General features: G+C 45.0%; 1 protein-coding gene across 3 annotated transcripts; it reads right to left on the reverse strand.

Moving 5' to 3' along the window:
• Positions 1-76: 76 nt before the first annotated feature.
• On the reverse strand, positions 77-10,582 carry casd1 (CAS1 domain containing 1). Of its 3 annotated transcripts, XM_015955833.3 has the most exons (18): positions 10,301-10,582; positions 8,980-9,076; positions 8,050-8,170; positions 7,686-7,730; positions 7,528-7,590; positions 7,337-7,381; positions 7,112-7,235; positions 6,777-6,991; positions 6,274-6,693; positions 3,310-3,399; positions 3,007-3,126; positions 2,731-2,887; positions 2,541-2,620; positions 2,326-2,427; positions 2,069-2,209; positions 1,909-1,986; positions 679-771; positions 77-559 (listed from the first exon to the last, which is right to left on the reverse strand). In XM_015955833.3, the coding sequence occupies exons 1-18, from the start codon at positions 10,509-10,511 to the stop codon at positions 290-292; spliced, it is 2,472 nt and encodes an 823-aa protein (XP_015811319.1). In that variant the 5' UTR covers positions 10,512-10,582; the 3' UTR covers positions 77-289. The 3 variants fall into 3 exon arrangements, with proteins under 3 accessions (XP_015811319.1, XP_015811320.1, XP_054600973.1); XM_015955834.3 differs by lacking the exon at positions 8,050-8,170 and having other exon boundaries at positions 10,301-10,448; XM_054744998.2 differs by lacking the exons at positions 7,686-7,730; positions 8,050-8,170; positions 8,980-9,076; positions 10,301-10,582 and having other exon boundaries at positions 7,314-7,381; positions 7,528-7,591.
• Between the last annotated feature and the right edge of the window lie 2,392 nt (positions 10,583-12,974).

A 12,974-nucleotide genomic window follows, 5' to 3' on the forward strand; every position in this document is an offset into this window, starting at 1 on the left:
CCTGTGGACGGAGAGAAGAGCTCGTGGCTAACCTCTCATCAGTGTGCTTGGCTACACAGAAGACAAAAGTCCTGAACCAAGAGAAAGTCTTGAAGAACCTCTACACCTACAACCAGCTCATGTAAACATTTAAGGGCTTTTGTCCGTTTGCACTTGGCCCAAAATAGGACTACCCCTTGGTTTTAGGCCAGTTTTTCTGTTTTATTTTGGACCGTAGGGGTCGACAGCATTCTCCCACAGGGCTCTGCTGACTTCATCCTCATGTGGACTCAAGTCGGGGCTCCTCCCATCAGGCTCCAGGTGTGAGCTGGTTACCTCGGCTCAGCAGCAGGACGAGAAAACTACAGACCCCTATGATCCCCAGTCTCCTCAGCAGGGCCATGCTGTCTTTGGGGATGACCACCTGGGCCAGGTCGTTGGTGATGAGGGAAATCTCGTGTGCCACACAAACAAAGATGAAGGTGCTGACCATGATGTTGACTGATGGGTTTCCCGGGATGAGGACCAGAATTCCCTTGGTGTCTGCAGCGAGCCAGATGTGGTACTGGCATATGAACAGCTGGGGGAGACAAAGCAAACCAGCTTGAAAAAGGAAAGTGCCTCCAGACATGTTTACAACTAGTAACCTCTTACAGCAGGTATTATAATAAATGTTCTCCACAGCTGGGACCAGCTCACCTCTAAGGAAATCTTTCCAAACCAGGAAAAGAATGAGCTATAGATAGAGCGAGCATAGCCTGGAATGTTCCGGATGAGAATGAAGGCCAAAATCTGTTAGAGAGAGACAGTGACAGTGAGAGAGTACACTACACGATGCTCAGTGCAAAACTCGCCCCGATCTCGTGGATTCTCGCACGAGTGGAAAATCGGCTCAAAAAAAGTGAAAAAGTCGCACAGTGTACGCCCGGCTCTCCATTTAAATTTGAAATAGTAGCTGCCAGCTTCTGATCCGTCATCCTTTTGAAAATACCCCGGTGTATTCTGGGAAACTTTTCCACCAAGGCTAGGCTACAAGACACCTCCCGTGTATCCTTGCTCAGCTAGCTAAACGGCTAACGAACGGAGAACAGGTGCCTCAGTAGAACATGAACATTGGAACACGCCTTGGCGGTTCCTGGTAACGCATCTCCTAGGCAACCGGGCGGGACCAAGACATCAAGGCGAGGTTCCTTGGCATTGAGAAACAACCCGGGTGTGTGGCTGTAAAAGATCAGAAGCCACATTTATGAAACGTTGCATAAAATCGTAGCATAGCGTGGAATTCTTCCTAAAGTACTACTTGAGCTCAGCAAAAACAATATTAAAAACTTAAAACGTACAAGAACGCCATCCTGCAGACAAATTTCCTTCATTCTGGGGGCAGAACCAGCGCTCTTCTGTGGAGAAGAGCCGGTGTCTGCAGTGCCAACAGCTGATCCCTGGTGTAAGCAATAGATCCGTGGATGGAGGTGGAGGAATTTCCCAGTCCGTAGCCAGTCCCAAGTTAAAAAAGCATTTAAAAAAATGAACAGATGACACAAAAGTACTCCTGTGGATCATGGGGTTGAGGGAGCATGTGCTTTTTCTTTCATTGAACGAAGGGCACCAACAACTATGTCCGCGTCTGTATCTTCAACCTCGCCAGAGCCAGACAGGATGCACGGACAATCCTGGAGCCTATTCACGAGGATTTAGACCTCTAAACTTACAATGCTCTGATGAGCTGCTGCGTCTAGGACGGAGAACCTGTGTTTTCTGTCACGTGGCTTTAATATGGCGAGAACGGACACATTACAGAGGTGACAGCAGATTCACGGCTATCCACAACACACTTGTCTTCCTCCAGAACACGGCGTTCCTGACAGTGCTTTCTATACAGAAAGGAAAAACAAAGAATTGGATCCCAATGCAGACAGATGTAAACAGTACCTGGACCACAGAGATGTAAGGGTGCATCTCGTTACACTCCCTCTTGGTTTTGCACCTACTCGCCCAGATAGAGTAAGTCTGGAATAATGTGAAGAAGGAAAATACTTGAGAAACCAAAGACACTGTTTTTCTTCATCTTCAGAATAGCACCAGGTCTTACTATGAAGGAGACAACAGAGAGGAAGAGGAGCAGGTTGGAAATCTTAGCAGGGAAGAGCAACTCTCCCTTGGCCTCCGACAGCACCTGGCGCTTCTGCAGCACCAAGTAGATGAAGGCAAACACCATACCATGAATCACCGCCTGTGAAGTACAGGTTTGTGTTAAAACCATGTCACACAGAGGTAAAATCACTACATTTAAATCAGACAGACTGCTGGATTTATCGGTCTCTAAGGGTGGAAGAACATTTGACTCACAAATCGGTCCAGTTTCCATCTGAACCACCACTCATGGATGCTTCCGTTCAGCTCAAAGAGCTCGGAGATGGGCCACATGGAGAAGACTCTCTCAAAAAAACTCTGGAGTTCACAAAACAGAACAGAACTTATCAAAACTCCTTTCAATGATCAGATATGAGCATGCTCATAAATGACCTACATTCAAATGTAATCTAATCTAGATTACAACTCACCTGGGAAAAAGCAAAACAGCAGATAAACAGCAGCAGGCCGAGTAACTTCGCCAGAACTCCAAGATGCCACATACTACTGCCTGTTCAGAAAACATGATCAACAGCTTAGTGCTTTTACTCTGAAGTCACCAGACTTCCTGTTTATCCAGGACTGGGTGGGAGTAGAAGTGATCTGAAATGTGACGTGTACCGTTAGTCCTCTTCTGAAGGATCTGAGGCCACATGGCCATGGTGGAGTAGATGATGACAAACCAGAAGGTGACCAAGGGAACAAAGTAATAAAACTGGTACGGCCGGTCCATTACGACACAAAGCACCAGCACCAGGAAGTTCAGACGGAACAGAACCTGAGGAATAAACATGGAAAAACAGAATTCCCCAGATCAAACGCTGATAACACGCACATTACTGCTGTCACTAAGTGGACCGGACAAAAGAGTTACCGTTCGACTAAGGAACGCCTTACCTGACAAACTCTATAAAGTCCAAAGTCTCCCTTGAGCCAGAAAAAGGAAAAGTGTCCGTAGCCAGTCTGAAACAGGTATGCAGCTACCAGCACCCGCACGTGCATGTAGACTGGAATGAACTGGAAACACACACACACACACACACACACACACACACACACACACACACACACACACACACACACACACACACACACACACACGCACGCACGCACGCACACGCACGCACGCACACGCACACACACCCTTAGACACCAGCACAGACAGTGTCAGAGCAGAATCTCTGCATATTTAGGACTCACAGCACTGGCTCCAGAGATGTGATAGATGAGGATGACGAGCTGCATCCAACCTTTCCACTCATCCGTTTGTTCACGGTTCAGTAATTTGGTCTGAAATAAAAAATGAATCCAGAAATTAAAAGGAAGCAGAAAAGAGATTTAACTTGTCAAGTAAAACCAAAAACACTGATAACATCTGGGGGGGGGGGTCTCCACGTGAGACGGGCAGGACCGTTTGTGTGTCCGTAGAGACGGGGTTTAGGCTAAAGAGCTGATGTTGGGCTGAGAGTCAATATAAACATAAACATATCAACATAAACAATTACGATAATGAATGACCCACACTTGTATAGCGTTTTTCAAGATCAGAGGACTCCAAAGCTATTTACACTACAGTATATCATTAGGGCTGGACGATATGGCCTAAAAGTTATATCACGATATATTGAGGATTTCACCTCGATAACGATAAATGGACGATAACTACAGGTATGCACAGAAACAAAAGCTATCCACTAGATGGGGCTGTCACATGTATCGCATTGAGTCACATTTTTACATGACTCAAGGGGGTGCAGCTTCTTAAAGGGACATGAACCATGCCTACCTACACACATCTTTTCATTTTTTTATTATCAGATTTATCGACATGGGAAAAATTATCTCGATTAGAGTCAGTGGGTGTGGGGCGGTCTCCACGCTGTCACAGACTTCCTTTAGCATGAACATGAGTTGAAAATAATATTCACATTGGCCTTCTGACGCTCACGCTCTCTCTCTCTCTCACACACACACACACACACACACACAATCTCTCCCTCTATAAATAAACACTGACCAGATGTTCGGTGCATTTTGCCTCGTGCATCTGCCACAGTTATAACTGTTTGACTTGTTGTTCATTGTCTCCTTCTCTCTTCACTATACAAAATGGGTTATTGATAAACATATTGATAAAATCCATGACACACACACGCACACACACACACACACACACACACACACACACACACACGAGTGTTGGTGAGCGGCTGCGTCTGACTGCTGATGCTCCGTGTGTTTTTATTTCTGCAGTGAGACAAACTCACCTCACACCGTCCAGAGTTTGTTCTTTAAAGCTTCTATTAAATCCACCGTGTTGACGTATTTAACAAGTTTCCTCTAAGCCAGTGGTTCCCAAACTTATTTAGCCGCGCACCCCCTTCTATGTCCCGACCATGTTGACGTCAAAAGTCACCATTAGCGTAGCCAGAAACTCATTTGTGGGTGGGCCTAAGAAAACGCACATATATAAAGAAAATGTAAGTGGGCCCAATAAACGTAACTGAAAACAAGTATATTTTGCTTGTGTGTGTGTGTGTGTGTGTGTGTCCTCCGCACATGCCCTAGCTCAGGGGTCGGCAATCCGCGGCTCTGGGGCCGCATGCGGCTCTTCCATCCATCTGATACGGCTCTCTGTGCTTGTAAAATAATGAATGGATATTTAAATAAAATGCTTTATATTTTACTGCATAAATTTCACACCTGTAAGCTAATTCTAAATGTAAAGATTGTCTGCGTAAACCTGAACAGGTCCAACCCAGTCTTACTTTGAGACCGGGTTGACACGTCACGCTTGTGCGTAATCATATAGGCGCTTTCTGAGCTGAAGACGATGTGAGATTCTGGGACTCTCCTCAGACGCCACATTGGAGACAGGAACAAGCACAATTCAGCCAAAGTTTCATCATCAGGGAACATTTTCTAAGTGACAAGTCTCTCTGAGAGACCGGGTTTGGAAAACTCTCGCTTCAGTGGAAGAAATCTTCCCGCATGCGCTCTGGTTCTGCAACGTGCTCCAAGCCCCTCTCCACATCTTCAGCTCGCTGTGCACCTTATGTACGCGCTGAGCGGTGTCCAGCTCAGATGTTCAGAAGGAAATCTTTTCTTGAGTGATTTAGCTACATCTGCGATGTGCGAACAAGATCACGGATACAAGTGGTCAAAAATGAGTTTCCTTCGCAGGGTGGCAAGGTTCAGCCTTAGGGATAGGGTAAGGAACGCTGCTCCTCCGCATTGAAAAGAGCCAGTTGAGGTGGTCCGGGCATCTGGCCAGGTTGCCTCCTGCACGCATCCCTTGGGAGGTGTTTTGGGCATGTACTGCTGACAGGAGGCCCCTGAGTCAACCCAGGACTACCTGGGAGATGCAAAACTCCCTTTTTACCACGTGGGTCTCTACTATTTCCAAAGGTGGAAAAGCCATCTGTTCATTTTCTGTCATGTTTAGTTTTAGGAATCATACCTAAAACGAGCCATTCCAAAACATTAAAATAGAACCACCTCTCATGAGCAACAGGGAGCTGCTGCTGTAGGAGCAGCAGCTCTACTCAAAACCCTCCCAGAAATCGGAGCTTCTCAGCTTATAGCAGCCTAATCGAGGGATAGGTGGGCGTGGTCGGCAACAACTTGTTTACTTAAAGTGACAGAGCCCTGAAACAGCTCATTCTGGAAGGCACTGAAACTGTCAAGAATAAAGGGAAAACGGGTCCAACCAGGTGAGGAATCAGATCTCCACAGCATAAAACATCACAACAGAGCCACAACACTCTTTAAAACGTCCCTGACTCTTAGGGAAGTCTGCCTTAGCATTTGTTTCCCTCCCAACCTCGACAAGGCCATGTGAAGAAGAAGGAAGTGGAGCATTTGGATAAGAAAATGGTGGCACGCAGCTTAGGTCCATGCAAAACTGATAAGATGCAAACAAATCTGAAAGAGCATTTGGTTCAGCTGCTCAGAGACTGTCGACAGGGTTCCTTCTCAACTCTCCAAAACTAGGCTAATGTGAATATTATTTTCTACAGGCAGGATGAAGATTGCTCCACACCCCCAAACCCAATCTAATCTAATCTAATCTAATCTAAACTAACCACAAGCTCATTAGTAAGGCTTTGGTTATCAGACTGTGGCTCGGAGCTTCCATTACACTCTAGAACAGCTACAGCTCACCTCCTTGCTGTTTTCACTGTAGAACACTCCCAGAACAAGGATGTAGATGAGAGGGATGAAGAAGGTGGAGTTTGTGTAGAACTTCTGCTCCTTCATGAACACATCTGCCCTGTCACACAGGTAGAAGTAGCCCATTATCAGGCCCATTTTACAGAGTGCCTGGAAAGGAGCCTTTGGTCCGAGGGGAACAGCTGCAGTGGCTGGCTTCTTCTCCTCCAGACTCTCCACGTCAGAGGGCACGGGTCGGCGGTGGCGGTTGCTGCCAAGGAGATGAAGAACCATGAAGACCACGGCTGAGCCCAGGAAGAAGCAGGCGGACAGTTTCTGGGAGAAGTTTAGAGGCGATAATGTCTGACAGCAGGAGCCGTCGATGGGCCTCAGCACTTTGTTGCAGAATGAGTTCATGAGGACCATGGCTCCCTAAAAGGACACATGAAAAGAGAATAATTAGTGAAGACAGTCGGATGTCATCTACAGCTAGTTGAAGCCAAACACCTGCCTACCACATTCCTGGTGCTCTCAGGCAGGTGTAACCCGTCGTCTGACTGGCCGATGGTTTCTAGGGCGGCCTGGCGGGAAGCTGCCAGCAGCTTGACCCGAGGTCTGCTGTTGTATTTACTGCTGTTAAACACGCCCATCGCTGCTGCGTTGTACAGATCTAGCTGCTGGTTGGTGATCATCTTCCTGCTCTCACTCAGCATCTCCTCATTCACTGGATCTACAAAACACCCCCCACCCCCACCCAGGAAACAGGAAACATCACCAACAGTTTCTTCAGCCTGACCGACAGAACACTCATCATCGTGATGTTCCCCAACGAGCCTGGAGATGAGCTCACCTTGAAGGACCCAGTACACCGCTCCGGGGTCAGCCAGCTTCTCCAGGTGCACAGCTATTGCCGTCAGGTTGGCTCTGTACTGCTGCAAGGTCTCGCTGCTGCCACCGTGCAGCTTGATGGACCACTGTGGTCAACGGAGAAGCAGGTGAGATTGGGACCGGGAACTCAGACAACACCTGTGGTGAGATGTGCAAACACTGACAAGCATCCGTTTCTACAGCTTACTGTGGCAGCTCCGATGACGACGACGTCCGGCTTTGCTGCAGGTTCCTGCAAAACCAGAGAGAACCGTGTAGAATCCCTTTTTAAAGTATCCAAGCTTCACATTGCATCATGACTCAGACAATAAAAACACCCAGAAGACACAAATCAGAGCGATTAGAGACAGCAGCGCTTTAAGTAACATCATTACTCACGCGTATCCATGCTAGCAAACGCTCCTTCACTGAGTTATTGGCCTCTGGATGCCAAAGGAAGTCCTAGGAGCAGAGAGGAAGCATGCTTTTATCTTTTATCCCAGGATGTTTTTGTTGACTAAAATAGGGAAATAAAAAAGCATCTGGAAATAGCTCACCACATGAACAGAGGACCTGTCATCGAGGAAGAAAATGTCCTCATGCTTCAGACGTTACATGGAGACAGACGGAACAATTGTTAGAAACACAGCGGGCCTTTTGTTTCCACCGGCTTCAGCTCACATCAAAGAGTCACTTCTGTGGATACGACTCAGAAAAAGACCTAAAGGTCTGGTTTTAAATCCAAGTGTAAAATAAATAAAAGCTCATTTTAAAGCAGAGTGGTTTCTCCAACAGTATGGCATCTCAGAGGTAGGAGCAAACAAAATGAATGTTTTTATTTTTGTTCCCAATCCCTGCAGGGTCTCACATCCTTCTAAACGGAAACATTACAGTTTTGAAATGAAGTCTGAGGACTCCCACCTTGTTTCCATCTTCTCTTCGCTCAGGGTCAATTATTTTGACAAACGAGTAAAATAACTGCCTGATTCGTGAGTCGCCGAGGAAGACCACGCGTTTCTCTGCAAGGCATGCTTTGGCTTCACTGAAGACAGAAATGTGTGTGAGGAACAGAAAACAGCAACCGTACAGAAACACTGGTGCCTTCTTTAAGCTTCGGTTTACAATCTAATCTCTGGGCAACAAGATTATGCAAAACTTTGGAATCAACAGCCATTTGACAAGATCAAACCTAGAGCTTTTAATAATCAAGATGTCCCTCTACATGTGTGGGTGTGTAACAAACAGCCATCTAACCACAGAACAGATGCTTCATTGGGATGGAAAAACACACCCAAATTATGTACAAAGGTCAGAGGCTGAAAGGAACCGTTGCCCTCCCCAGATGTGGTCAACCTCCAACAGAAACGTGTGACACGACTACAGAAGGAGCTGCACCATCAGGAGGGCTCTGACAAACTACTGATTACTTGATAAACCAGAACAAACTGTCAAAAAAGTGTTTTTTATTTATTTATATTGGGGGGCAAAATATGACCTTAATTCCCAATAACCCCATTGTTACTGTTAAAACAGTATTGTAGTTTGGACTGATTTTTCAGGATTGGGATCAGAACGGTCCATTCTAAATGATACCACAGAACAATTAAGGGCCTTTTTTTCTAGTAAAAGAGACCTGAAGGTGAGGACCAGGCTAACGTCCCAGGTGTCTGTTAGTCCAGAACCCCACTGGGCTCTTCAATGATGTTGATCAACTTCATGGAATTCAAAAATGAGTTTACAAAATGTCCCAAAAATGCTCTCCGGAGTTTAGGAACAATTATTATAATATACTGGACCATATAAGAGCCAGCTACCCCGGCCGACTGAACAGCAGCAGTTTGTGTGACTCACATGCTTTTGTATCTGTGCATCATACAGCCATACGGCTGCCATACGTTCTCCCCCAGGTAGCGTCCTCTAGACAGCAGCCATTCACACGAGTCCCCACCTGGAGGCAGACAGATCCTAGCAGTAAGTCCTCACAAAAAGAGCACTCTTATCTTGCTTTCACTCATGTTTCTATCCAACTATGACAGAAATCTGCTGTGCAGATAGTACCCTGGCTTCCATTCAGTGCACCGCTATGAAAGGACTACACAATGCACCACTCAGTCAGGGGCTGTGGTGCAAAATGAAGCCATCGGCAACTTAGCTCGGGCATTATTCATTCCAGCAACTCATTTGTGTGCAACATGAATGGAGCCATCTGCAACTGAAGCAGGAACAAGACACAGACGAGGAGACTGGAGCCTGAGGACAGTCAGATTAGCGTAACACCCCCTCAGTTACAGCAGCTGCTCAGTGTGTACCATAGGATCTCTCTGTCCTTCCCATTTCCTTTCTTTGGTGCAAACTGCTAGTTTTAGATAAATACAGAGTTCTTGCACCTTTATTAAAACAAAGGTACATCGACTATGTCACTTCCTCTGAGCACGTTAGAAACAAATCTCACCTGTAAGAGCTGTTGACAGAAAAACTGTCTTAACTCATCCGGTGTTTGGGGTCCTTTCAGACAAACAGAAGTTGGTTTAGGATCAAAATAGTCTCCTAATATTTATTTTATTGAACCGTTGAGGGAGAAAAGTACATTTACATACTTTTGTCTTTAATTTCTTAAACATTCATCTTCATTTAGTCAAAACGTTTCTACTTTGGTAGTAAAAGTTCCCAACAAGCCGCAACAGAAGATGCATACAGTTTCTGCTCCACTGACAAGAGCAGGCATGCTAGCCGGGAGTTATTTAGTCAACAAATTAGCATTTCGTTGGTGATACACTCTTTACTCAGGAGCTAACATTAATTTTTACAAGACGAATATGGTTTTATAACGCTCTAAAACTACAACAATTTGCTTCCGAAAACACAATGAATTTAAAATGTGTTATCGGGATTATGTCACGCGCATGTCAACACAACTAAATGCAACGCTAGCTTGATGAAACTAGCCACTTGGACAGGTCGAGCGGCGTTGCTGCTGAACGTTTTTGCTGATTTTAGTCTTTATGAGCAGCCGTGCGTTTTATTAAAGCTTCCCAGTAAGCGCATTTCACCTGTACGGAGCACGATGTCTGCACCGCAACGAGCAGCGGGGAAAGCCCTCGCAGTCACAGGAAGCTAGCTGCTGCTAGCTTGTGTCCTCCGCGGTCAGTTCAAATAACGGTAAAGCACTCACCTCCATAAGACCGCAGCGCAGTGTGGAACAACAGCAGCAGGATCACAACCACCAGCGATATCAGCTTGGCATTTTTTATGGTAAAATGTTGATTTATTTCGCGTTTGCCCAGGCTACAGGCCAGGAGCGCCATCTTTGCTCCTCCATGACAACAGGCAGCTGTGTCGTCCAGCATCACCACCACAACCACCACCTGTCCGCTCTGCCTCATGCGACACCGCCCCCTCCATCACCAAGCAGGTCGCTGTTTCCTCCACTGGAGTTTCACCACCGAATCATCTGGATGCTACTGGGTTTACCATAAAGTGTTGTGCCTTTTAACTCTGGAAAACCAACCTTCATGCGTTTAGAGGAGGTGGTAGAACCGGTAAAACCAAAGTCTACCGTATAATTGAGCTTGGAGGAATTCTTCACTAACCAGCTAAAGTTGTTTATCATGTTAGTTAGTGGCTTTCGTGGGTTTATGATACTGTTCCGGGTAGTTTTACGACCAGAACTGAACAGATAAGAGCCTAGCGCCAAACGTTCACGTTTAAAGGTGAACTAGGTGAGGCAAGACCCTTTACTCTAATGAGGTCTGAAATATCGCGAGATTTAGGAATTCATTCAAATTAATGTTTATGTAATTGCACACACACACACACACACACACACACACACACACACACACACACACACACACACACACACACACACTTCAATTAAACTCTATGCTGATGTATAATGTTACCATTCATACAAGGCACTCTGGGTATTGTAGTTCTATTTTCCAGAGCTGGTTTAGTTTTTAATTGCCTTTCTATTTCAAAATAACTGAATTCAATCCATCCATCCATCCATCCATCCATCCATCCATCATTTCCTTACTCTTAGCTGGAGTCTGGTCACGGGGGCAGCAGCCTTAAGTTGAGAGGCCCAGACTTCCCTTTGCCCAGCTACTTGGGCCAGCTCTTTCGGGAGAATCCCACAGCGCTCTCTGGCCACTCGAGAGACATAGTCCCTCTAATGTGTCCTGGGTCTCCCTTTAGGTCTCCTCCTGGTTGGACGTGCCCGAAAAACCTCACCAGGGAGGCATCCAGGAGGCAGATGCCCGAGCCACCTCAACTGGCTCCTCTTGATGTGGAGGAGCAGCTGGTCTACTCCAAGCCCCTCCTGGATGACCGAGCTTCTCACCCTATCTCTAAGGGAGAGCCTAACTAAATTCTTAATATACTATTTTAAACTTGTTTCCCCTCAATATTTTGACCTTATTCTGGAAATAATATTTAATTATCAACTCAATATTATGTCTTTGACCTGAACTATTTCTCTTTTTCAGATTCCTGACCATTAAAGATATGTGGGAAAATATATCATCTCACTTTTCAAATATGGAGATGAAATTGAGTTAAAATGTGCAGAACAATGACATTTATCTTGCCTGGTTGTGCAGCCCCCTGGTACTCAGCCCCCCTTTACCTCTGATCCTAGAATCGCCCCTGCTCATCTTCAAACACACAAGTGGTTTCATACCTAAAGGTAAGCATGCATCTAAATACTTTAAACCCTTGTGTCACATGTACAATAAAATGTGCAAAAAACAAAACAAACCATTTAAAAAGTGTTCTTATCGCATTCTAATTGTAAATATAATATTGTGTTGTAGTAGAAAGTGCTAACATTCTTAAGTGAAAATAACTTTTTTCTACTTTCCTTTTTTACTTGCACTTGTTAAACTACTGCTAGTATTTTTTGCTGCACTAGCTTTTCAGATGAACATAGTAAAACAGCAGCTTTACGTTATGTATGGATACTTAAGTGTATTCAGAATGGGAAATCTGTGGCTCTGTTATTCAAACTTGCTACTTGATGCCACTATTTTGCCTAAATCAGCTGTACTTACAGAAGCTTTAACTATAAGTCCACTACCATCTAGTGGATATATAAGGTGCCGCAGCTGGTTAATCATAAAAATAATAAACAATAATGCATCTAATAACTAAATTCATGTATCACTGCAATTCAAGCCTTGATCCAAACCCAAGTTTATTTGGATGCAAAAGCTGTTTTGTGCAAGAAAAAGCAACATGTGTAGATGCATATTTACAGGAAACAATGCACTGTAGTAACACATTGACATGGAGAGCGTGAACAGAAAGTTTTACGATACATCAAAATTTGATGCGTTTCTGAAGGGCAAAATGAAGGGAGGAGGAGGGGCCGTGTCATGAAATGGTTGTGCTTCCACAATAGGAAGATGTTTAAGTCAATGCTGATGAAACACCAGCCAAAGCAAATAAAAGTAAGTACAGTGACACACTTTCAACAATGTCAATAAAACATAAAAGTCACTGCCTGGGTGGTGGGTTTCGGAACACTGGACATGCTTTATTTCAGAACTTTTCACAATTTATTTAAACATCTCACATATACAAAATAGGTACAATAGACTTTGTGGTGGCATTGTTTGAGAGAGAAAGGAAGCCTAAAACTGTTTGGAACTGGATGGAAAAATGAGCTGTCAGACGAACACTGAGAGGGAGGAGACCGGAAAAGTAAAAAAAAAAAAAAAAAGCCTAAAAATGGGAACAAAACAAAAACCAGACAACAGATTTCAAACATTCCACCTGCTTAAATAGGAAAATATCAGCAGGATAAATGCAAGGCTCCTCATTGGTCAATACAAAGTAACACA

This window comes from Nothobranchius furzeri, chromosome 11, assembly GCF_043380555.1.
Source record: "Nothobranchius furzeri strain GRZ-AD chromosome 11, NfurGRZ-RIMD1, whole genome shotgun sequence".
Taxonomy (NCBI): Eukaryota; Metazoa; Chordata; class Actinopteri; order Cyprinodontiformes; family Nothobranchiidae; genus Nothobranchius; species Nothobranchius furzeri.